The sequence below is a fragment of the Mustela lutreola genome, chromosome 10, assembly GCF_030435805.1.
Source record: "Mustela lutreola isolate mMusLut2 chromosome 10, mMusLut2.pri, whole genome shotgun sequence".
Lineage (NCBI taxonomy): Eukaryota > Metazoa > Chordata > Mammalia > Carnivora > Mustelidae > Mustela > Mustela lutreola.
Genome location: NC_081299.1, coordinates 26,333,619 through 26,359,537, shown reverse-complemented (window position 1 = coordinate 26,359,537; position 25,919 = coordinate 26,333,619). Strand labels below are relative to the sequence as shown.

General features: G+C 52.0%; 1 protein-coding gene across 1 annotated transcript in view; it reads left to right on the top strand.

Moving 5' to 3' along the window:
- The window catches only part of DLGAP3 (DLG associated protein 3), a 62,529-nt gene that overhangs the window by 4,154 nt on the left and 32,456 nt on the right, over window positions 1–25,919 (top strand). The window contains exons 2-5 of the mRNA XM_059137121.1: window positions 17,815–17,892; window positions 19,529–20,686; window positions 25,078–25,283; window positions 25,564–25,636. Of these exons, the coding sequence (XP_058993104.1) occupies window positions 19,580–20,686; window positions 25,078–25,283; window positions 25,564–25,636 (1,386 nt within the window). The 5' untranslated portion in view covers window positions 17,815–17,892; window positions 19,529–19,579. The remainder of the gene's footprint in view (window positions 1–17,814; window positions 17,893–19,528; window positions 20,687–25,077; window positions 25,284–25,563; window positions 25,637–25,919) is intronic.

Here is a 25,919-nt window from a genome sequence, read left to right as displayed (position 1 = left end):
ATCTGATCTTTTTCTGAGGCAGCTTCAAAGTGTCTTGTTAACAAAGGGACAGAATGGTACCAGGGTTCCTTCTTCCTTCCAGTCAAGAGCTCAGAATGGGAGTGGGCTGGGAATGATGTGAGGGGCTCAAGCATCTAGCTCCTGAAGGCCCCTGCCTCTGTGTCCTTTGAGCTCAGGTATCCCCTGCTCTCCCTCCCGCCCCCCACTCTCTGTTCTTTCTCATCCTCTCCTCTTTCTATGTGTAAATATTAAAGAGCTGAGCCTGCAGGGCTGATGTAGACATGGGGAGAGAATAAAATTAAAAAGGATTCCCTTGCCCCCATCCCGACACCCCCACCCTCCAGTCCCCCGCTCCTGCCTCCTCCCCTTTCCCTTCTCCCCTCCCCTCAATCAGTGCTTCCACATGTCTCTCCTCCCCCCAGTCCAGATGGGAGCTGGCTCCTTCAGAAAGGGGGCTCAGATCAGGGTGTGGGGAGCTACCTCTCTCTGCCTCCCCCCACCACATCTGCCTCCAGGGCTGGGAGCCCCCACGTGAGTATTTCTCTTATCTTTGGGGTGCTGGTTAAGAAGGAAAAGTGGTTTTTAGGACCAGCTGTGAGTGGCGTTGAGAGGCTCTGGGCTTAAAGGAGGTGGGTGGGGTCCTCTCTCTAGGCTCCCTCAGGGAAGCCTCGTGTCTGGGTTTCTTTTCTCTCTTTGGACACAGGCAAGGGAGCAACACCAGGTGCTCCGGTGGATGGGCGCGAATGTGGGACGGGCAGGGGAGAGGGGCTTCTGTTCTGAAGAGCACCGGTGTGTGGTCGGGTAAATCTGGCATCCTGGGTTTCTGGCAGTGCCGCCAGGAGTGGCGCTGGGAGCTGTCCCGAGTGCTGAACGGGACACTGCAGGGATTTGCTCCTTCCGAACTGTCTCGGGTCTTGAATGGAGCTGCATTGAGACCCGATGATGGAAATGTGATTAGGCAGTGCTGAGGGCTCACTAGAAAAAAATTCTCCCAGATGACCCATTTTCCAAGGACGGAGTCCCTGGATGGAAAGATAGATTTTGGGATCCTCCTTCTGGCTTTAGGCCTCACAGTTAGTTATTAGTGGTATTTGAAAACAAACAAACAAACAAACAAACAAAACTCTTTTCCTGTTTCAGTACCCCCCCCCTTCCCCCAATCAGCTTTCTGTTAGTGTGGGGGTAGGAATGTGGCTGTAAGCTCTCTTCTCCTGGATAGTTTTTAGTGCAATAAGCTTAGGAGTACGGCCACCAGCTTTTCTCCTACTGGGTCCCACAAGTTCAGGCTCAAGGCAGTTCTGGATTAGGAGAGTTTAGGTTTTGCTATTTAGGCCTCGGGTAGATAGGGCTCAGGAGTTCAGGACAATTTGATTGACTTTGTGGCACCCCTCTGCCCTCTGCCCAGCATACTTTGGAGTTGAGGACAAGGGACAGTGAAATATTCTGCAAGCCTGTCTCATTCTCTGCCCACCCAAGCCACAGCTCAGAGCAGCATTTGGGAGAGACTTTTGTTGGGGAGGAAGATTTCCAAGCAAAGGATTCAAGGAGTGGGTGGGGTTGTTCAATGCCATGGAGCAGAGAAGGAGGAGGCTAGTGGAGACAGGGCAATGGGAAAAGAGGAAGATCTGGGGAAGAAAAAAAAAAAAAAACCCTTGCAAATTAGGGGATAGGGTCTAGGTTTCAATCTTCAACTTCTTTGGAAATCTTTTCCTCACTAACCTAATATCATCTTAATTTTCTGTATTCTTGTGCTTTGTCTTTGTAACTCTGAAGGGAATAGAGCAAGGAGTTATTTCTCCCAGTCCCTTCCCTTGTCATCTCAGGGGGATGAGAGCCAAATGTCAGGATATGCAGATGAGACTGTGGGGAACAACAGGCAGGAAGGGTTGATGGCAGCTTCACCTCCCATCCCAAGAGCACAATCAAATATTCAAATGGGTTCCTTCTTGAGGGTAGAGCAGAGAGGATTTCCAGATGATGCTGGGCAAAAATTGGGTGTGGCAGGGAGTTCAAGGAAAGGGGGAAGTATCTGGGGACCCCAAACCAAGCCACTTCATTCTTTCCCAGATGTTTCCTTCTAGTTAATAAGGAGCCCATCACCCATCTTGTTTTTGATGTAACTCATGAAGACGATTCTTCTCTCCTCTAGCTGCTGGGGAGGAGCTGAGTTTTCCTATGCTGTGGGTGCTGGGAGGTGGTGGGTGTGGGTGTGGGTGCCTGTTTGGGGAGGGGAGGTGTTTGTGCTCCACTAAGCTACTTTGGTTATATAACAGCTTTGATAAGACTTTACTTTGGAGCTGCTACTGCCTGAAGCAGTCACCCCTCCACCCCCACATGGAATACTGGATGTCCACCCCCCTGTCCCTGGCCCCTTGGAGAGTCCTGCTCTTCATGATCCAATGTTCCAGCAGCCACTTTCCTGCTGGGAGTTGTCTTCAGTTCCCCTCTCTGCTCCCTGCCCAGCTTCTGTCTTTTAAACCTTGCTTCTTTTGTTATCTTGAGCCAAGGTCATCACCTTTACATTTTTAAGCCTTATGGTCTGGCCTCTCTTTGACAGGGTCTTTGGACTGGGATAGAAGGGGTACACTGGACCTCATGAAGTTGTCTTCTAGGGAAGAAGAGAGGCATCCCAGGAGGTTTTAGGGCCCAGAGATAATTTTCTGACTGTTCCCTCCTGTGCCCCGGTAACTGTTTTGGAGCCTGGGAGCAGTGGACTATACCCAGAGGTACTGGGAGGAAAAACTCTGGTCTTGATATTTTCTTTTGATTTCTCCTTGTTGGATTAAAGACTTGCAAATATTTGTGGGGGGTGGGGGTGGGGGTTGCCTCGGGTGGAGAAGAAGTGCACTTATTCCAAGGTGCACCTGTTTCGTTGCTGCAGATGCCCCAGGTTGTCTGAGGAAATATTGGTTACTACAGGCGTGGGACAAGGGGATAACAGCCCATTTTTAGAATGACTTTTTTTTTTTTTCCCTGAGAGTGGGTGGGAATGGGGTGTGTCCAGGAGTGGGGCATATCCTATTGATAGTAGGAACAACTTTCCAAATGGAGAAGTGGGAGCCTGGCAAGAAAAAGAGAAAGTGCAAACTTGCGATGCCGCTTGGAAAGAATATGGACTCCTGGCTTTGTGCGCAGGATAGAAACCAGGGGAGGGGCTGGATAGCTCTGCTATTCTGGTGCAAATGCATGTGTATTGCTGCCCGTGAGTGGGTCCGTGACTGTGCATGTGTACACACATATGCATGAGTAAGCTGTGTGAATGTGTTCAGACACATTTATGATTTTGTGTAGAAGGTGGTCATGTGTATACATATAACTTTATGTGTGCGTCCATGTATTTATGGGACTTTGGAGGCAATGGCTTAATTAAACCTGTGTGTGTGTATGTGTGTGTGTGCGCACGCACGTGTGTGTGTTGGGGTGCTCACCCAACAATGCATATAGGTGAGTGTTTACATGTGATCATGTCTGTGGGGACACATATGTGCACCCATGAATTAATAGCATGTGAATATATCTCCATAAGCTAGGTCATGTGAATTAATGTGGCAGAGAGAAAGAATGAGAGAGAGAGAGTGAGCGATTTGGGCTGAATATTGGAGCTGTTCAAAAGCTGTTTTCCCACACACTTGAATTTGATCCACTCTGATGCCTGTGGCTCTTCTCCAGAAAGCAGCCTCCTGAGGTGTCTCAAATTCTCATGTCACAGGGACCCAGCGGTTCCTCACTGCCATCCATGTGATGGGGATTTGTTGAGGAGAAACCCATCCAGGCCTTGGGGACAGTGCAGTGAGGGAACCCAACCCAAGGCTGATCAGATGCCATGGTACTGAGGAGCGTATGTGGGGAGAGGGTCTGGGAACTTAAACGTTAACATGATGACAAACACTTTAAGAATCAAGCAGAACAAGGGGGAGCTTCATGGGTGAAGGGAGCAGGAATATTAGAGAGGCCTAAATGTGCGTATGAGTCTCACACCTGGCAGGGCATGTGGTGATACATGTGTACAATGAATATTATTTGTCTAGGCTTTAATATGTTTATCTTGACATGAATGCACTTTCTAACATGTACACGCATGAACGAATCCATAGGAATGTATATACCAACACAGGGCTTGTCTACAGGTCATGCAGGCTAACAAACATATACATATGAAGGGAGTGTGCCGAAATACGTAGGTATATGCTAATGTTGACCTGATGGCAACTGGTGAGTGCACACCTGTGACCTCACTCACCCACTCACATGTTAACAACAGTCTGCAAATTGTCCCTTTTCTACCACCTGTGCCTCACCCAATGCCTCCATTCATTCAGCCAGTGTTTATTTTATGCCTGTGATCTGCTACATTGTGTGCTGGCCACTGGGGATGGTCCTCGACCTCAGGTAACTTATAATCTAGAGAAGGTAAAAGACCTACAACCAATTAAGAGAGTGTTAAGGAAAGTAGGAGGACATAAGTGTTCACTGGGGGGTGGCGGGGACCTATAGAGAGGTTGGTCAGTTCTGGAGCCTGGAAAGGAGGGGTTTGGAAAAGGATCCATGGGAAAGGAGGCCTTTGAGCCACAGCTTGAATTTGGAACAGGAGTCCCCCGGGTGGACAACTGCAGGAAAAGGTGTTTCACTGACAGGAAATGGCCCAACTGGTCTCCCTACTCCCACCGTTGTCGGCCCCTCCTCCACAGATTCTCCCCTGCAAAAGCAGCCTGAGTACGATGAAGTCATGCCTTTCCAATGGCTTTTCATCTCAGAGGGAAATCCAGAATGTTTAGTGGGGCGTGAGGAACAGAAGTACTGTGTGTGAAGTAGCCTCCAGTGACCTCCCTGATCTCAGGTGCAGCCCCTACAAGGGCTTCCTTTTGGTTCCAGAAAGATGGTAAGCACAGTCCCCTCTCAAGGCCATTGTACTCATTTTTGCCTCAGCTTGAAATGTTCTTCCCCCAGGTAGCCATGTGATTTGCTCTCTCACTTTATTCATCTTTGCTCAAAAGTCACTTTTTTTTTTTTTTTTTTGAAGAGGCCTCACCCATGGTCTTAGATATCCCCTTGTCTTTCTGTCCCCTCACCCCACTCCATTACTAAATATATTTGAGTCGAGCCCAAGGCTGATCAGATGCTGTGGTGCTCAGGGATGTATGTAGGGAATATACGTCCTCTACAGTCTAATACACGTTCTGTACTAGAAAATGAACTTCTTCAGAATGGGGCTTTGTCCGTCGTGTTCACTGCTCTACTCCTGTGTCCAGAGGAGTGCGTGGCTCCGCTCATACTCAATACGTATTTGTCGAGTCAACACTTTTTAGGTAGATGAGGCTAGCAGCCCACGAGGAGAACAGGTGGGTTTGGACCAAGATGCAGGGCAGGGAGACCATGAGGAACCCTCTGACATAGCTTTGGTGAGAACTTGGGAGGAGGGCCGCTTTGATGTCAAACACTGGAGGTGGAGAAAAGGAGATGGAACATGAGCGCTCTCACACACACGTGTGCACACGTATGATTTTTAGCCAGATCTGTTGTCTTAGCTGGAGAAGGCTAAGGAAGAAAGTAAAAATGTCTTTATGTGTGTGCAGTGTGTATGTCAGGAACACCCCAGGGCAAGCTGGACAGCCTCCAGCTAACCTTGGCTGACCACTCTCCCATCCTTTTGGATCTTGGCACCACCACCACACCTATGCCCACCCCTGCCAGGCAGGCGGCAGAGGGCTGCCGTGTAGGGGTCCCTCTGGTTCCATTTGGTCAGTGATACAGGGCTCCTGCCTTAGGGAACAACGTCCTGAACAGTGGGAGGGGTCTTAGGAAAACTTAGGTACACTGGGACAGAGGCATGCGGACCCCCAGAGGAGTGTTCAGAGCCCTTGAGCTCAGGCGTGGTCCAGACTTTCTGAGGCCGGATGTGGAGGGAGGAAGGGCAGCCTGTTCAGACAGCATTTTCCCTCCTCTTTTCCTCTCCCTGCTCCATTAGGGGCCCTCACTCCTGGTGGGGTGGGTGCCTTGGCCAAGTATGGGCTCAGGAGTGAGTGCCCCCCCCCCAGGCTGTGATGTGAATTCAGATGTGTGGGGGTACCCGCGGAAAAGGGAGACGATTTCCAGAGCACAGGCCAGGGGTTTGGGGGTAGAGGAGGAATCTCTCTTAGAGTCTCAACTTTGGCCGTTATCCTCTCTCCCAAGAGACATGGGGACTCGCGCTCGCGTAGCACAGTGAGGGACTGAGGTTAGACCTCAGGCGGGGCCAATAGGCGGCTAGCGGGAAGGGACAGAGACTTGAGGCGCGGGGAAAGCTGGGAGGAGGGCCGGCTGAGAAAGGGAAGAAATGGGAGTGGTGGGTCAGCCCCGCCCGGCGCGGCTCCCGGACGTGGGGTGGGGGCGGTGGAGGCCTTAAATCCTCTTTGAGGGTTCCTCCCCCAGACCTCCAGGCTTGCGCCGGCATTGCCTCATTGCCCCAGAGGCCAGGGCTAGAGCTCCTCGCAGGTTTTAGGTGTCTGGGGGCCTTCTGCCGGTCTCCTCTCCATCTGGACCAGGGGCGGGGGCGCTGCCGCCGCTCCCCTCCCACCTGGGCTCGGAGCTTGGGGGTTGGGCCGGAGCTGCCGCCAGAGCCGCCCACCTGCCCGCGGTGTCATGGCAACGACTCTGCCCACGTGGACGAAGAGGAAAGGGAGAAGAGAGGAGAGGAGGTATCACGACAGACAGGAGGATGGGAGGAGGCTCCTCGGGGTCCTGCGTGCTGCCTGTGGTCCGGTCCTAGCTGCTTTCACCCCAGGGCCCCCAGGGCAGGGTGGGGCTTGAGCTCCAGCCCTGGCTTCAGAGCGCGCATGTCCTTGGGAGTCCTGAGTAATGCTGATGACCTTGGCCTCCTGTGCTGGGGGCCTCCCCGGGCAGCCTCCTGGGGGAGATGGGGCTCTGGCATGTGCAGATCTCTCCTCTCCCTACCCTGCAAGTCGGGGATGGGGCCTGGGGCTGAGGGGATGAGAGCCCGACCTACTTCTCCATTTTCTCACTATTTTTCAAAAGGAAAATGACCCACTTTTCAGCCAATGGGACTGGGGCCTGCTCCCAGGCTGATTCCCTGAGCCCCCCTGCCCGGGCCTCTGCCCCATCCTCAGCCTATTAGCCACGTGCTGGACCCACTTCTGAAGGAAGCAGGTGCACCTGTGTGGAGGGGTCCTTCTCTGCCATCTGCACCAGGGTGGGGAGGGGCCTGCTCTGAGTGAGGCAGGGGTGTGCCAGGGCCCTACTGATCCTATGTCAGCTCCACTTTGGGTGGACCCCATTGGCAGCCACAGTCCTGTGCAGTTTGAGAGTCCTGCCTGCCATCTCCATACACTCCCAGGATGCATCTCCGGAGGGGCAGGAAGGCTCTGGGAGGGCTAGAGGAGGGCCACTCTGTATTAGTGGATGACAGTATGCTCTTTTCTCAAGCGTGGACAGGAAAGGCCTGCGGCCCTTGAGAGCCATGTCTGTCTGTCTCTCTGCCTGCCTGCTAGAGCTCCTCCCAGAGAACACTCCTAGAGGGTTATGTCTGTGCTTTTCTTCCTAAGCCCCTCCCCCTTTCTAGGATATTGGTCTGGGCCTCAGAGCCCCCTCCCTCCCTCAGCTATATTGGCCTGGGCTGGCTTGGGGGGTGATTAGGGATTTAATTATTTAGTTTCTCCAGCTCAGTAGATTAATTCCATCCATCACAGGCAGGCTGAATCTTCTCCCCCTTTCATGGCTGCCTGGCCAACCCCAGAAGGAGGGAGCATCATTGCTCACCTGGGTCTAGTCCTGGATCTGGGAACGATGGATAACATTCTTGTTGGGGGAGGCTTTGGTGTATGACGTTGAGCAGATGTGGGTGCCTACATGATGCGAAATGGACATGTATATTTGTTGTATGGGGATAAACACACGAATGAACAGGTATGCAAGGTTTGTATCTGGGCAGCTTCTGTGCGTACAAAGCATCAACATCCACTGGATGAAAGTGCAGAAGTTTGTGAACCCGTGTGGGCATGTGTTCGTGTGTATCTTTGCATGTTACGTGGTGATGACTGTACATATGACAAGTGCCACGTGAGTTGTGTCGGATGATCTGCATGGCTTTGTAATCTGACATATGTTCAACTGTGAATAAGCAGCACATGCCGGTGTGCGAGGGAGGGACGGCAGGGATGGAGGTTTTCTGAGGCTGAGTGATGAGTCGGCACCCTGGGGGTCCACTGGGGGGCCCTCATCAAACCATGCCGGTCAGAGAGCCATGCTACTTTTGACCTGCCGGGGCTTGGTCTCTCCGTGGTTGAGAATGTTGGGCCTGGTCTCAGACCAGATTCCCATCCTTCTTCCACTACCTTGGTGACCTTGGGCAATTTTCTTTGCATTTCTAAGCCTCAGTGCCTCATCTGTAAAATGGAAGTAAAAATGCTAGCTCCTACAAAGGAGAGTTTGTGAAGGCGACACGAAGAAGTCCAACAAAAGTGCTTGACCCCATGCCTTTTTAGTTGTAGGCACTCAAAGAGCTGTACCTCAGACTCCAGAGTTGAAAGGCTCCAGGGGTTGTCTGTCTGAGATGTGGTCAGCGCTTGAGTTCATTTTATAGCATCCACCAAAGCAGCCCTCCCTCCAGCCTCTGCTTGCATGCCTCACTAGATAGGACATGCCCAGTTCTTCTGGAAGCCCACTACCCTGGAGCAGCTCTGCCTGCTGGGGAGTTCTGGTGCAGCCGTACACAGTCATTTCCCCTGCCTTCTTCTGTTGCTCTTCTATTCCTGTGCCCCAGCTGAGGGTTATTCCTTCTTGATGGCGCAATCACAGATCCTGAACTTATTGAGCACCTACTGTATGCCAGGTCTTGTCCATACGGAGACAGATCAGATGGATTTGGTTTTCAAGGAGCTCACAATCTGCAGACAGTGTTTTGCAGGTTAAAGTAGGTGTTGAAGTATGGATCTTAAGATGAGGTAGCAACTGCTGTGTCCTGGGATTGATGGCAGGGTGGAGGGGATTCACTCATCGGTAAGTTTTCTTGGAAGAGCACCTCAGAGGGCAAATTGGGGAGGACAGGCCATCCATACAGAAGGCTCTCTTCTCTCCATGCTGTCTCCCCCTGTGGTCCTGGCTCCTGCTAAGCCCAGAAGTCCGGAGAGGAGAGCAGAGGCTAAGATAACCTGGAGGCTGGGACAGGATCAAGCAGAGCTGGGAGAAGTGGGAGGTGTTACCCCATGAACCTGGCAGCCTGCCAACCAACCAGCATTCATGGGGCCCTGCAGGGCCTAGCCCTGTGTGTGACTCCCCCATAGGAGAGGCCCAGAGGAGGAACCAGGCCCTGACGCAGGCAGGCCTTGTCTAAGTTCACACAGATTGCCTACGGGATGGTGTGTTAACCCCAGAGGCAGACCTAAACTCTGGTCTCCATCAGACAGCTGGGCCAGAGTGTAGGAAAGGCCATGGGCCTGCCTGAGAAGCTGCTGCCCAGGGGATCGTTGCCATGGCCTTGGGATCTTACCTGTTGTTCTCTGATGGCTCTGGCAGGAGGAAATCTGGAAGCCAGAGCAGCAGTGGCAGCCCAAATTTCATCAAACACATACAAATCACAGAAGGCTGTAGGGTGCCAAAGTCAGGAGAAGCCAACATATGGAAACCTATGTGTCCGTTGTCTTGGATAGATCAGCTTATTTTCTTATTGCCACAACCTCAGGAGGTACATATCCCTATACAGATGAGCCCACTGAGACTCAGATAAACAAGTATTTCAGGGTCACGCACATAGGCTGCAATACAATAGTTGGAGAGAGATGACTGTCTTTCCAATACCCAGCAATAGGGTCACTGGGCTTTCCCTTCCGGTTCCCAGCCGGAGGAGACACCACTATCCCTGGCTGCAGGAATCGGTGGGGCCTGCAAATCAAGGGCTTCTAGTTGTCTCAGGTGCCACTACCTTGGACCACCAGGGCTGCTGTGCTCAAGGTGCGGAGGGTCTTCAAAAGGAGCTCAGGCATGGGTGAAACATGAAACAAAGGAGTGTTCAGAACACCCATTTTTGATCTAAACCCAAGTCAGGCATGGCTATAGCCTCTGCCCAAGGCCATTTGAGAAATCCTCTTAGAGACCCTGCTTCCGGACCTCACACATTTTAGCGACCCTCCCCCCCTCCATTGTTAATAGCACTGATGGACATTTTACCTGCACTATATCAATCCTCGTGATGTCTTGATGAGAAGGGAACCCTTCTTGCTCCCATGTGGAACTTGAAGAACCTGAACTCAAGAAGATAAAGGGCCTTTCCTTAAGCCCCATGTCTAGTAAGTTGTGGACCCAGGACAGGAACCCACATAGTTAAACTTGAGACCCACAGTCTCTCTCACTCGCTGCCCCTGACGAGAGTCCTATAGGAGTCCGGTCCTGGGAGTCCTGCTTTGCAGCTGTGGGCAGGGATGACTTCCCCAAGAAGACTTCTGGAGACCTTCAGGAGGGAGAACGTGGACATGACAAGAAGAGCTGGAGAATTGGTTCATTTGGCAGAAAGGGAAGAACAGGCCAAAAGCAGTTGGCCATGGCTGCAATTAGGGAGCATGAGATGGTGTTGGGGTTCAGGCTGAATTGTGCCTTGTGGGGCCTTTGGCAGCCCTGGAGGAGGAGGAGGAAGCCTGAACTTTGCTTCTGGTATCTCTTGGCTATGTGGCCTCGGCTGGGAGAGGAGCTGGGGCCCAGAGAGTCTGAATGAAGGGACCTACTTTGGGATGACTGGTAGACCCCAAACCCTGGGATTCCCTCCACAGAGTCTCATTCTTCTTTGTTGTGTGGGGAGAGTCATTTTCCCGACTCTTCCTCTTTCCCCCAAACGCCTTCCTTGAACTATGCAAAGGGGCACATCTAGAGAGACCCAGGTGCAGCTGGAAAACAAACCATCAGTATCTGCCCAGTCGAGAGGGGCTAGATAAGTAAGATGAGCAGGGCTGGGTTTGGAGGCTGGGTTTCTATTACCAAATCCTTCAGGGGCTCTCTAGAGCATTTAGAGGGAAAGGAATAGAGGTCCATTCTGTGGGCTGTTGGGCCCACAGGAGACAAGTGGATGAAGGTGGCAAGTGAGACTTTCACTGCAAATATAGATAAATTAAAAAAAAATTACGAGAGAGAGAGAGAGAGCGAGCGTGTGTGCAGGAGTTGGGGGAGGGTCAGAGGGAGAGAGAATCCCAAGGAGACTCCTCTCTAGGTGTGAAGCCTGATGTGGGCTTCAGACCCTTGAGATCAGGACCTGAGCCCAAATCAAGACCCAGCCACTTAACTGGTAAGCCACCCTGGTGCCTTCAAAATAGATAATTTTTGAGCACTGATTAATGCCAGGCATTGTTTGAGACACGCAGAATCCTGTAGCCCCTGAGACAGACATAGTCCATGTCCTGGTGGGACTTATGTTGGACTTTCAGCAGACATACTATAAACATGCAAAAGATAAAGAAAATAATTTCAAAGAGGAGTAAGTGCTAGGAAGACAATGAAACAGGGTGATGTAGAGTGTACCTGGGGGATGGGGTTCAGCTTCTGTTAGTGAGTGGTCAGGGAAGGCCTCTCTGAGCTGAGACCTGAAAGATGAGGCAGAGGAAGCCATGGGAATATCTGGGGCAGAGCGTTCCAGCAGAGGGAACATCAAGTGCAAAGCCCCCTGACGTGGGATTTTCAAAGAGATTGTAGGTAGTGCGGCTTATTCACAGACGGAGCACTGTCCAGTGGGTCAGGAGATGGATTTAGACTTGGCTCTGCCTAAATGTCTCGAGTGTTTTGGAGCAGTAAGCCCATTTTCTGTAAAATTCCTACCCCCTCCCCCAGTAAGAGTTGATGAAATAAAGTAATAAAAGGGAATGAAAAAGACCCTGAGCCTCCCTGCTTCTGTCCCTCCTGCCTTCTTCTCCATCTTCTGGGGGCGGTAAGGGTAGAGGAGCTGTTTTCTGGGGTCTAAAGTCTGTCATGTCCACGTTCTCCTTCCCTCAAGACATACTGAATCTTCAGCAACAGGGCTGGTCGTGGGATTGAGAGAGGCCAGGGACAAGGGCACCAGACCAGCTACTAGAGAGCCGGCCGAAGGCAGCTGGGCCAAGCCAGGACTGGAAGGGCTCAAGGGGGCTCAGGCAGAGCTGGATGCAGAAGGAGGCAGGCAGCCGGGAGTAGGAATGCCTGGCCATGTGCAGAGGAGTAGGGGCTACAGGTCCTCGGCTTTGTGTTAAGGCTCCCCAGCAGCTAGCCCTTTTATAGTGGACCTAAAACCCCCACCACATATGCTGCTGTCAGGATAGGGGGTGGTGGAGAACTGGATGGGGAAACTGAGGCAGAGTCCTGGCCATTCTGGTTGGCACAGGGAAAGGGGATGGGCAGCCAAAGCCGGAAACTTTGGGGTCCCTAGAGTACACATGGCTGATGGAGGAGGCCAGGCCTGCAGCAGCAGAATGATTTCTAGGCTTCACTTGCTGCAAGTTCTGCTGTGTTGGAACTGGTATGGGAATGATCTCACAGGTTCCAGTGTGAGGGGACCAGATGGGGCTGATCCCCAGCAAGAGAGCCACTGTGCCCCTTTGCTGCCATCTGGACTATTGTGTCCAGCTTGTAGCTTGCCCGGACGCTTTGTGGGGAAGGCATAAATTGGTTAATATTCGATTTTTGGAATCTTTGTCTGCTTTGCCCAGGACATGGCCTTGTGTTAGCCTCTGAGACATTGGCTGTTGCCATACACTCCTGGTTCCCTGGTGCTTAGGTATGGACAGTCTTGACTAAGACTTGCCTTTTTCCTAGCAGAATACCTTTGGTCTTACATGGTTGTCCAGAAGAGATTAAGTGACCCACCCAAGGGTCACACAGTAAGCCAATGGAGAAGTAAAAAAATAAAAAATAAGAAAGCACAGATAACGAGAAGTCCTTTCCTTAAGCATCCACCAGGTGCCCGGTACAGTACTAAGGGCTTTATGTGGTTTACCTGGTTAACGAGCACACTGTGATTAATTGCTTTCTGTTTTGTGTTTTCTTTCTTTTTTTTTTTTTTAAAGATTTTTTATTTATTTGACAGACAGAGATCTCAAGTAGGCAGAGAGGCAGGCAGAGAGAGAGGGGGAAGCAGGCTCCCTGCTGAGCAGAGAGCCCGATGCGGGGCTTGATCCCAGGACCCTGAGATCATGACCTGAGCTGAAGGCAGAGGCTTTAACCCACTGAGCCACCCAGGTGCCCCCGTTAATTGCTTTCTGATAGCTCTAATATCACCACCATTTTACAGATGAAAAAATAGGCTAAGAGAGGAGAATCGCCTGCCCAGGTACACAGAGCTAGTGAGTGAGTGGAAAGGGACTGAAACCCCGACAGTCTGACCATAAAGGCAGCACCCATAACTGCTTTGATTCAGGGAGTTTGTGAGTTGCCAGAGTCTCAAGAAAGGAAAAGCACCTGAGTCGGCTGGACAGGGCCCTGGGGGAGAGAAGAGGAAGACACACGGACTCGATCCTCTGCAGCCCTTTTCCTTTCTCCATGTTCCATTCTTTTTCTGGAAGGTAATTGCTTGGGGCAGTGACAGCCTCCTGGCGAATGACACAGCTGGTTTCCCAGTGAGATTTGTAACAACAACCCCGCCAGCCTGGCAGCCCCCAGCAAGTTCCGGTTTAAGAAACTAATTGCTGGATTGTGTAGTTGGTGCTAAATTGGGTAATTTCTTGGTGACGGCATGCGTGCCAGTTCTCCCATTCCCGGATAGATTCGAGCTGCATCAGAGAATTTGTCATACACAGCACCCTCCCAGACTCCTCCTTCCCAGCTAGCTTGGGCTGCTTCTCTGGACCCAGAGGTTTACCATCTGGGCAGCTCTCTGTGTCCTGGGATGGTAGACAGATGCCTTGGTGCAGGAAAATGCGGGAAAATAGCACCAGCCCCCAGAGTTGTCATAGGGCTTTAGGGAGCTTCCTTTATTCTGTACTTATCTGACCTTGGACTTAGAACAGACTCAGCACTCCCCTGCACAGGGGAGAAGGGGAAACCACACTCTGGTTAACTCTGGAAGGGTATGGGTCTGGGTGAGGTTCTGTTTTTTTGTTTTTTGGTTTTTTTCCCCCCTTTTTTCTTCTTTTAACAGATTCACTGTCATTACTCTGTTTACTTCAGAATGGCGTTTAGTAAGGTTGGCTTCTGTGGGCTAGCAGCACAAGTCAGAGGGAAGCTAAAGCTTGGGGGCGGAGGGGGCAGCACTGGGTTTGACTTTGGGTTTTGCCACCACCTCTAGGACCTGGGCCTCTCTCAGCTTCAGTTTCTTTTTCTCTAAAATGGAAGTGGGGGAAGGTGATATTAGGTATCTCTTGGAATAGTTGTGGGAGTTACGTAAGATGCCGTAAGTGAAAGGCTTGCATTCACCCAACAAACACCTGCCCTTGTGCTAAGCATCTTTCTAGGGGTTGGGGTGATGCGGTATGATGGATGAAACCCCTGCACTTCCCTGGAGCTTCCATTCTAGTGGGAAGGCGGACAATCTCGAAATCATGCCAAATGAAAATGGTAACAGTATAAGAGCTATACAGGGACCTTGTGCCTTGAGAGCAAACAGCAGGGAGATCTGACCTAGTCAGGGAGGCCAGAGAAAGCTGCCCCTGAGGAAGCAACAACAAGGCTGAGATCTGAAGGGTGTGTAGGAGTTAACAAGGCAGGGGTGGGCCGGCAAAGCTTTCTGGGGGGGTGGGGTGGGAACAGGTCCCTGATGGGAGGGATCATGGGACTGCAGAAAGACTGGCCTGGTTGGAGCAGAGGAAGCAAGAGGGAGTATGTAGGAAGGGCCGGACCCTGCAGGCCTTGGTGGACAGGTTATGGCGTTTCATCTTAAGAACATCAATAAACCATTGATGAGTTTTAAACAGAGAAGTGACATGATTGGATTTCTGGGACCATTTGGATTGGAAGCGGAGTAGGAAAGGGAGACTAGGTAGGAGACGGTGTTCTGAGTTAATTGGATTAGTTAGCAGTGCTCTCTACTTACAAACACAGGAAATCTGGCCAACAATGGTTTAAAGAGTTCATTCCTTACCAGATTTAGGCCCAGAGGAATGCAACTGCTTGTGTTGGTTCCAGGGCTCAGTGATTCCAGGACTAGCATTTCTGTGACTCTCTAGGCCTTTCTCTCATGTTGGCAAGATAGCTGCCTTAGCTCCAGGCATCATGGTTGTATTCAAGCCTAGAAGAAAGGGGCGGAAGGATGGTACTAGCAGGCTCCACCTCTTTATCATAAAGGCGACCTATTTCCCAGAAACCATCAGATTTTTATGTGTATATGTGTGTGTGTGTGTGTGTGTGTGTGTGTGTGTATTTAGCCAAAAGTGAATTGTGTGGTCTCCAGTTACTGGGGGTGTTGGGAAAGGGGAAAGAAGGTTGAAAATGAGTTTTAGCTAGTCATATAGTGGATACAGCTAGTGGATATGGAAATAAGTGGGCAGATCTATTTTTAGGAAGCAAAATCCATAGGACTTGGTGATGGGTGGAATTCTGAGTCCCATTCTTGCTTGTTTTGCCTCCCTATCGATTAGTAACAGGGAGGGAGCAGGAGAATTGGCGGCAAAGCGTACTATATAGGAGGAAGGCTATATAATTCAGTCTACGTCAATGAAATGTTTTCTTTAGAAAATCAATAACCTGGGTATCTCCTTCCCTCAGTAATTTTTGTATTTGATTACAGTTTAGTATTTGGACATTGGGGATTTTGGAAATCCAGAATAAAGTCTTCAAATGAGAGATTATATTGTGTAATCTTTTAGAGTTTATAAAATGGCTTGATATACATTTTATTATTTGATATGAAGATCCTGGGAGAGAGATGAGCAGGCATCATTAAGTTACTTTTCTAGTGTCACATGCCTTCTGGTGTCAGAACGTGCACTTTTTCCACCAGACAGTGCTGCCCGATAGGACATGGGTAAGGGAGGTGAGGATAACTCATCTGGAGAGGAGCAATTACAGGGGCCTGTCTCCCCTGAGACTAGAGCTGGGAGAACATGGATTGATGCTAAAGAGACTGAAGTTTGATAAGATCTTGATGGCGGCTCAGAGACTTGGCAGCAGCACCTGTGTGTTGGCGGGGGACCATGGCGGGGGGGAAGCCTGGGAATGTCGACCATTGGGAAGCTCCGAGTGAGACTCCAGGTCGATGTGACCACGAACAAAGCAAATGAGATGGTCTGGGCTTCTGCCAAAGTGGCCTTTTATGCTGTGAGTCTCGAACGTGGGTTCTACCTGGGGCAAGAGGAGGAGGACCATGATGTGGGTGAAGGACAAGCTATCAAAATTTCTTTCCAAAGCAGGGAGATGCCTTCAAGAGCTTTTCCAGCAACTGCTTGTGAGGCTCTCTTGGTCTGAAGTTGCCTCTGCTTCCCCAGAGAAGGCAAGTGGAAGAGAAGAACTATTGTCTAGAGTCAGGCAGATGATGTCTCTGAGGTCACCTCTGGTTCCCTGCAGGCAAGGTAACCAATAGCTCCTTCAGTCCAGGCCACAGGGTGGGCCAGGGACAGGGTATGCCTCATCCTCTCCTCTATGGAAGATTTCCAGGACAGTCCACAATTCTCCTCATTGTCTCACATCCTTCAGGGTCAGGAAGTTCTTCCTGATGTCTGACTGTGTCTCTTCCACTACCATTAATCACGCCTGCAAAGCTAGCTCTTCTTCCTGACATCCTTGTGTCTAATAATGGCATCATTAGTCTTCCAGTCACGGCTGCTGCAAACTTCAGAGTCGTCTTCCTTCCTGACTCTCTCTCCCCCACTTCATCCCAGTATTTGCCAAACCCTAAGTGTCTGCTGGAACTCTCGCAGCCCACCCCTAAGAATTCCTTATTTGCCCACCTCTTCTGCCTTTGTGCCTTCTGTTTCTTTCTCTGGGAATTCTCTCTCCCCCGTCACTTTGTCTTTGGAATACACAGCCATCTTGTTCTCCATCCTGAACACATTCTTCTCTGGGAAGTCCTCCTCAATTTCCCTCCATTGGGTCTGGTCTTGTTTTCATCTGAACTAGTGTAATGTTTTGCTACCCCTTTCCAGTCCATTTATTCATCTACTTGGTGAACGTTTATTAAGGACCTGTTCTAGTCAAAGCCCTAAGTTAGGTGTTGGAGATTCAGAGATAATTAGGATATGGTTCCTACCCTGAGGAAGACCACATTCTTGCTGGGGAGACAGAAATTGAAACAGACAACTTCAGTGCAGTATTATGGTTTCTTTCATGGGGGAACCAAGGGTGTTATGAAAGCCTAATAGTGAGACATAATCCAGAATGAGAATACAGAAAGTCTTTGAGGGTAGGCGGGGTTTCATCTGAGGAAGGGTTAGCCAAGGGAAAGAGATGAGGGGAGTAGATGGAAGGAGATTCTAGGAGGAGGGTGCTGCTTGTGCAAAAATACAAGGACCTAAAATAACCCTGTCGTGTAGGATTGTTCCCTTGTTGGACTATAAGCCTCTCGATGACAGAGACCACACTTAGATCACCTCTATACACTTCTCACTCAGTCTTGCTTATGATAGCTGCTCAACAAATTTTGTGGAATGGAATGGTATTTGAGGGCAATGAAAAAGAATTGCAGTGGCTCAGCACCACGGACAGATCACACAGACACCTGCTGTTGGAGGTAGTCCAACCTGTGAGCTCATTTGCATGTATTTGCATAATGAAGCCGACTTCATTTCCCTGGGGGTCCAAAGGCTCTGCATCATGGGGGATCCAATCAGTCCTGGTTTGGGGGGTTGGGAAGGGAAACTGTCAAGGCCAGAGACTGGTCCTCTGAGGACTCTGGGACAATCTCTTCCTTCCTTGGCTCACTGCCCTTTTCTTTTCCATCAGGTGCTGGTGATCCTGAGGCCTTCTGAAGTTAGGATTTTGTCTGGGGACCCTGACACTGAGGATGGGAAGCCCCGGATGGTGAGTGGTAGGAGTCTGGGAGATGGGGAGTAGATTGAGGTTCTGAAATCAGAATAACTTGGGGCATTCTGGAAGCAGCCTGACACAGTGGGTATGGAGAGGTGGTGGTGGAGAAGAAGGGAGGCCAGGTCTTGGAGGTGCTGCTGTCTGGAGTCTTTGAGGCTGTCATCCCCTCCTAGTCAGCAGATGGCCCAGGAGCCTGGTCTGGGATGAGGGAGGGCACCGTCTGCCAGCTCCTCAGTCCCTGTCCCTCCTGCTGACACCCCCCCTTGCTGTAGCTCCTGTCCTGGCAACTCTGCGGACCTGATTGGAGGCGGTTCTTGCTGAGAGTTGACCTCTCTGTCCTGTAGCCTTGGCAAGCCTGGGATGGTGGCCAGGGGCACGGGTTTCAATGCTTTCTCTCCGTCACCTCCCCGTCTTGCCAGCCCACTGTTCCTGGGAGGAGGAACTCCTGAGTTCCAATCCCAGCGTACTGTTTAGATGCTGCTTTGGAAAGCCAGTGTTCCTCCTCTTTGGGGTTTCTCCTCCCTTGGTGACTCCCCTACCGTGGAATGGGGGTGGCCGATGGGGGTAAAAGGCAGAAGGGGAACTTTCACTGGGGAACACTTGGAACCCAGAAGACGAAGAAGCAGTCATCTTAGGTTATTTCTTCCTGTCTCAGCCCTGGAGTGGGTGGGTGGGGGGTTGTGGGAGGGAGGAGAATGAGCCTGCAGCCAGATGGAAGGAACAGGGTGTGGAAGGAAGGGGAGGGGGTGGATACGTAAATGTGGGTCCAGTATTCTGTTTGGTTACTGCTGCTGGAGGCTGTGACCCTGGGGCCTGACTCTTCACAGCGGTAGATATGGCTGGGATTGGGGCAGACATGTGGCTCTGGATCAATTTGCTCAAAGCCAGCTTGTTTTTTTTTTTTTTTTTTAAGGTGATTTTTTATTTTTTTATTCATTTAAAAAATATTTATTTATTTATTTATTTGGCACAGAGAGAGATCACAAGTAGGCAGAGAAGCAGGCAGAGAGGGAGAGAGGAAGGGAAGCAGGCTCCCTGCTGAGCAGAGAGCCCGATGCGGGGCTCGATCCCAGGACCCTGAGATCATGACCTGAGCTGAAGGCAGAGGCTTTAGCCCACTGAGCCACCCAGTCGCCCCCCAAAGCCAGCTTGTTAAAAGCCAGTTTACCTAATGACTGGTTTCTTTAGGGAGGAAAAAAAATGTGTGTGTGTATGTATATATATATATATATATATATCTGTATATGTGTATGTATATATATATATATCTGTATATGTGTATGTATGTATGTATATATATATATATATATTATGTCTTTTTGGGTGTCCTTTTATTTTTGGTAACCTAAGAATTTTTACAAACCCGTTTGGCTGAGGGCATTTTATCTTGTGAATAAGTACTTATCAAATTTGCAGCATTTGAGGAATGATGGCATTATTTTGTGTCCTTGTGAGTGTCTTTGTCTAGTATGACTGTTTTAAGGCATTTTAAGCTCATGTGGGGAAAGATAGTACAATTAATCACAATAAATTGGTATGCATTACCTAAAGGGATACCAGATACCTAAGCATGTAGTTTTAGGGGAAGTGACCTGTTCAGTCTGAATCTTTTTTCTCCTTATTTTCCCAGGAGGTTTCTGGGGCCTGGCCCCCAGCACTATGAAGAGCCCTTGCTGAGGCCATGAGGGGTTACCATGGCGACCGCGGTAGCCATCCCCGCCCAGCCCGCTTTGCCGACCAGCAGCATATGGACGTGGGCCCAGCTGCCAGGGCCCCGTACCTGCTGGGCTCCGGGGAGGCCTTCTCCACTGAGCCCCGCTTCTGTGCCCCGAGAGCTGGCCTGGGACACCTTTCTCCGGAAGGGCCCCTGAGCCTGAGTGAGGGGCCATCAGTAGGCCCCGAGGGAGGGCCTGGGGGGGCCGGGGTTGGGGGGGGTAGCAGCACCTTCCCCAGGATGTACCCTGGCCAGGGCCCCTTCGACACCTGTGAAGACTGTGTGGGCCACCCTCAGGGCAAGGGTGCCCCCCGCCTGCCTTCTACACTCCTGGACCAGTTTGAAAAGCAGTTGCCAGTTCAACAAGATGGCTTCCACACGCTCCCATACCAGCGAGGTCCGGCAGGGGCTGGGCCTGGGCCAGGGCCAGCATCCGGCAGTGCCCCGGAGGCCCGCAGCGAGAGCCCCAGCCGCATACGGCACCTGGTTCACTCTGTGCAGAAGCTCTTTGCCAAGTCCCACTCTTTGGAAGCCCCAGGGAAGCGGGACTATAACGGGCCCAAGGCTGAGGGAAGAGGTGGCTCTGGAGGAGACAGCTACCCTGGCCTGGGCTCTGGAGGCCCCCACACCTCCCATCACCACCATCACCACCACCACCACCACCACCACCAGTCCAGGCATGGCAAGAGGAGCAAGAGCAAGGACCGCAAGGGGGATGGGCGGCACCAGTCCAAGTCTGCTGGCTGGTGGAGCTCCGATGACAACTTGGACAGCGATAGTGGCTTCCTGGCGGGTGGGCGGCCCCCTGGGGAGCCTGGTGGTCCCTTCTGCCTGGAAGCTCCAGACGGGTCCTACCGGGACTTGAGCTTCAAGGGGCGCTCAGGCGGGTCGGAAGGCCGCTGTCTTGCCTGCACTGGCATGTCCATGTCACTGGATGGACAATCGGTCAAGCGAAGTGCCTGGCATACCATGATGGTCAACCAGGGCCGGGATGGATACCCAGGGGCCGGGCCAGGCAAGGGGCTCCTGGGTCCGGAGGCCAAGGCCAAAGCCAGGACTTATCATTATCTGCAGGTGAGGCTTTGGTGAGGGTGGGGCACAGGGTCCTCAACCTTCTGCAGTGCTGTCACCCAGTAGTTACCAAAAGGGTTGGATGGGAGTCAGTTGTCCCTGTGGTGGAGGCCTGGAGGTGGGGAGGTTCTGCCCTGCCTCACTGTGTCTCCTGGAGCCCCTTTTGGGATCTCGCTTTCCCCATTTGTACAAGGGAGGGGCCCTTCTATTCTGACATTATCTGTCACTGCCAGGAAGACTTCCCTTCGACCTGCTGCTTGGACAAGCTGTGCTGGCCTCTGTCTCATGACCTCGGAGGCAGAATGAGGTTGAGGGTAGGCAGTGGACAGGACAGTGTGGCACTCCCTGGCTGTAGCTTTCCTTGAGATTGGAGGTCAGCAGTTGGAAAGCAGTTCTCCTGCCCCTAGGCCTTCTCCAGACCTCTTTTCTGCTCTGATCTGGGTGGTCCAGATACTGTTTGACTATGAAGGTCAGTTATTTCCAGAATCTGCCTCTGCTGAGGTTTGTCATGCTGGGGTGCCTGAGGTAGGACTCCATGAGGCCATGGAAGAGCTCTGGGAGCCTGTCCTGTGGGTTTTCCTGGGCTGGGGACACACCAAAGTCTGAGGCCAAGATACAACACCAGGGCGGGGCTTCCAGGGAGTGGATGGAGCAGGTGATGGATGGCATGCTGTCCCCCTCCTTTCTCGCCACTTGTGCGGTGTCTGCAGATTAGGTGAGGAGCCCCGACTCCTCCTCCTCATGGTAACCTTATCCATCCCACGCTGTCCCCTCTCCTCCTCCTTACTGAGGTGGGGTCAGGGCCCTTCTCACCATCAACCTTTCTCTTCTCTTCCTCTGGCCCCTCTCCTATTCCCCCTGGCTTGCCTTTTTTTTTTTTTTTTTTTTTTTTAAGTTTTATTTATTTAAGCAATCTCTGAACCCAACATAGGGCTCAAACTCATGAACCCAGCATCAAGAGTGGCATGCTCTTCTGTCTAAGCCAGCCAGGCACCCGCTGGCTTGCTTTTTGAGGCCTCCCATAGGTTTAGGAGGAAAAGCCAACACAAGTTCTGGAAGTCCAGCAGACTTAAGAGTTGCCCCCCGAACCCCCCATGCCACATATTTAATCCACCGTCATTCCCTCGGGGAGCATTTCCTGGGGGCTGAGGATGCAGAGATGACGACACAGAGGCTGCTTGTGAAGAGCTTACAGGGTTGGGGTGGGGTAGACAAGGAGGCAGGTAGAACAGAGCGATGAGGCTGTGATAGGAGAGAGCCCTCAGCGCCATGGGAGCATAGAGAAGGCACCGCCCCCACCGGGGGTGGCGGCGGCTGGGGGCTGCTCAGAGCAGCTTGCGGGGGAGGAGGACGCTGGAGCTGAATCCCAGTGGAGCTGGAGTTGGTCGAGCCCAGACGTGGATTAAGGGACTTCCAGGAAGAGACTACAGCATGTTCAGAGGTACAGAGAATTGACCTTGCATGTACCTTTTGGGTGTCCCTGGCCTTGCCGGTAAGTTCTTCACACGTTAGAGCTCTTCCGGGTGGAGAACTTCCGAGAGAGCTCAAGGGAAAAAACAGGGCCACGTGGAAGCAGACAGTAGGGAAGTTGGGAGACTTCTAGGATTCAGGACTTCCGGATTGCCCCCTCCCTGGGTAGAGAGGTTCTCTAAGCTGGGAATTGAAGGGTCCGGCAGAACGGGCCGAGCAGAGGACACGAACTGTCCTTCTCCCAGATCTGAGCCCTGGCCATCCCCGGAGCCTCCCTGCGACACCGCTGCTCCCTGCTGCTTCTCCAGGGCTGCCCTGACCTCTCTGGGGGCTTCCTTTTTAACATGCACCTCACAGTGTCCTGCAGAAGAGCGAGCAGCCGCAGTGGCTGTGGAGCGGGAGCCCTGCAGTGTGGCAGAGTGTGCCCTGGCTGTCCCATCTGCTGGCCTGCCTCTCTGCTCACCCGGGGCTCCTCTTTGGAGAGAGGCAGGGAAGGGAATGATCCCTCAGGGCACGGGGGTTCAAGGTATTTTAGGATTGCAAAGTCAGAGCCCTGGGTGGGGGAAGGAACGGATTTCAGGGGCCGTGCCCCAAAGCAGGGGAAGCTGCCCCCATCAGATTAGGTGTCTTTGTTGGATCCTTAACCTCTTTGTTTTGAGACCCTATTTCTCCCATTGGACCCCAGCTCTCCCTCAACCCTCTGCTGAACCCCTCCTTCTACCAGAGTCCTTGTTTCTTTATGGAGTCTTGTCTCCTCCCTGTGTTCCCATCTTCTAACTGAGCTCCAGCCTCCTTGCTGAGTCATGCCCCTCTCTGTGGGTTCTGTCCATCTTGGGACCCCATTCAATCCCTGGGTCACTGATCTCATCTTGATTTCTGTCCCCTCACCTAGCGCGCCCCCCCCCCCCCATAGTCACTGTCCCTCCCTGAACTCTATGCTCTCTCTGGCTCTTGACCGTCTTAAAGTCTCCATCCTCACCCCATTCAACCTGTTCCTTACAACAGGTGTTTGAAATCTTCCCTACCTGCCCCAGCCCTCTCCCCATGCCTCTGCTTGTACGTCATTCTTCCTAGTGTGGGCCAACCATCACAGCCTCCCTCGCCTTCCTGTCAGCCCACCTACAGACTCATCTAGATCCCCAGCCACCCCCTTTCCCTTCCTTCTTGGCTCAGAGAAAAAGCCAGGGCCACTCATCACCATCCCATGCTGAGTCCTCCAGCAGGACTTGAGCGCATCTCCTCAGGATCCCCTCTACCCCTGAGCTGACCATCCCCTACCTCCATCCCTTCCCGCATTTAAAGACTGTCTTGGTCTTCGCTGGCTCTTTCTCTTATCCTGGAAATATGCTCAGGTCTCTCATCCTAAAAAGTCCTTCCTTCCCTCCATAGCCCCTGCCATCTCCCGTCTTCCCTTCATACCCAAGCTCTTAGAGCATAGATTCTTCATCTTCACTTCCTTTCATTCTCCCCTTGATGACAGTGTGACATCCACATCCCCTGCCCTCTAAAATGTTCTGGCAGTAGTCTCCAGTGGTCTTTTGAGGGGTCTCCTTGAAAGGCACCTTTCAATGCTTATAATAATAATAATAGCTAACATTTACTGGGGACTTACTATGTGCTGGGCACACTATGTTGGCTTACTTATCCTTCCCACCAGCTCTGGGGCGTTGGCATAATTGCCATTACCAGTTTGCAGACGAGGAAACTGAGAGAGTCATCATTTTTGCTCAAGTTCACCTAGGAAGTGATGGGGTGAAAATCTGAACATGGATCTAGCTCCTGAGCCCGAATTACTAACCTCTGAATGTACTGTGGCATTTGACATTATCAACTCCTTTTATTCTGGAACTGTCTCCTGTTTCCATGACATGGCATTCTCCTGACTTCCCTCCTACCCCTCTGCCCACTCTTTCTCAGGTGACTTCATAGGCTTTTCTTCCTTTCTTTGCAGTCCCCTTTTTAAATGTCAGTGGATCCCTCCCCAGCGCTCTCTCTTTCCCCTGGGCTGTTTCATTCACCCCTGTGGATTCAGCTGCTGCCCATGACTCCCACGTGTCTGCCTCCAGCCCAGATCTCTCCGCCGCTGAACTCCAGAACCGAACACCCAACCACCTGCTCAGTATTTCACTGCCAAACTTAAGATGCTCAACCCTAACCTATCACCTCTCCCCCAAACCTGTTTCTCTGGGATTCTGTGGCTCAGTGAGCGACAGCACCATCCCCCGGGTCCTCAGCCAGCAGCCTCCCAGTCATCTGCGGCTCCTCCCCGCCCCCTCGCCCCCTCGCCCCCTACGTCTAATCAGACTCACTGATGCTCCTTAACACCTCATTTCCATCTCCTCGTCCCCCTCATTGTCATGGTCTTAATTTAGGCTCATCATCTCTTGCTTGGCTAACAGCATCAGCCTCCTAATTGGTCTCCCTCCTGCCATTCCATCCCTTGCCCTGCTCCGGGCCCTACACAGTGCATCCCCCCTCTGGACCGTCAGAGCATTCTTTCTGAAACAAATCTGATGGCACTTGCCTGCTTAGAGCCCTCTGTGGCTCCTCAGACAGGGAAGGGGGGAAGGGCTGGAGGATTTGGGATGTCGGCAGGTTAAGAGGAGGAAGGAGGAAGAGAGGTGAAAGGTGGGGGCTCGTGATACTTCGCTGCTGGGCTGGGTCAACAGAGGTCACTTTGGCCTCTGATCTCCATCCTCTTGGCTCCTGGCATATCACCTTAATTAAGTAGTAAGCAGTCCATGAAAGATGATGAGGCATCTCCTGTAAGGGAGGGGACAGTCTGAAACCTTACCTCTGGCTCTGCTTCTGCCAGTCCCTGGTCCAGCTAGCAGAGCGCCTCCTGCTGGCAGTGGGGACAGAGGGTCCTGGCTTCTAGATGTAGTAGGGACACATCCGAGAGACAGAAGCCCCTGTCCCCACAGGTGCCGCAAGATGACTGGGGGGGTTACCCCACTGGGGGCAAGGACGGGGAGATCCCCTGCCGCAGGATGAGGAGCGGCAGCTACATCAAGGCCATGGGGGATGAGGAGAGTGGAGACTCGGATGGCAGCCCCAAGACGTCTCCCAAAGCAATGGCCCGGCGCTTCACCGCCCGCCGCTCCTCCAGCGTGGACCAGGCCCGGATCAAGTAAGGACAGGGAGGGCCAGGGCTTGGGCTGGGAAGCTGATCCTGGTGGGGGGAGGTTCCCTCCTTAGGGTTCAAGTGGGGAGTCTCACTCTGCTCCACATAAAGAGGGGGTCCCTGGTGATCGCTCCAATCTGAGTGCCTCTTTGGGACAGTACCTTTACCCAAAAGTCTCCTGGGAGGATCCCTTTCCGAGGGATGGAACCTGCTCAGGGACCCCAATGCTGTTATTCCCCTTTCTCTCAGACCCCTGTTCTGAATATGGAATTTTGTTCTTTCCCAGCTGCTGTGTCCCACCCCGGATCCATCCCCGGAGCTCCATCCCTGGCTACAGCCGTTCCCTCACCACCGGACAGGTAGAGACCATCCAGCACGACTGAAGGAAAGGGTGGGAAGTGGGGTTCACTCTCATACTCAGCCTATGCCTTAAAATCAGAGGTCCAGCCCCTGGACAGAGCACAGGTCTGGTTCTGGGGGAACTGGGAAGCCTGCCTTGGGATTTCTGGAGCTGATTCAAACTGTGTGTGTGTGTGGGGGGGTTGTCTCAGTCACATCCTTCAAAACCACCAAGGATCCTCAAAGTGATGAGTTTGTAGGGGTGACATCAGGTCTCTGGGGTTCCCCAGCCATGTCCTGGCC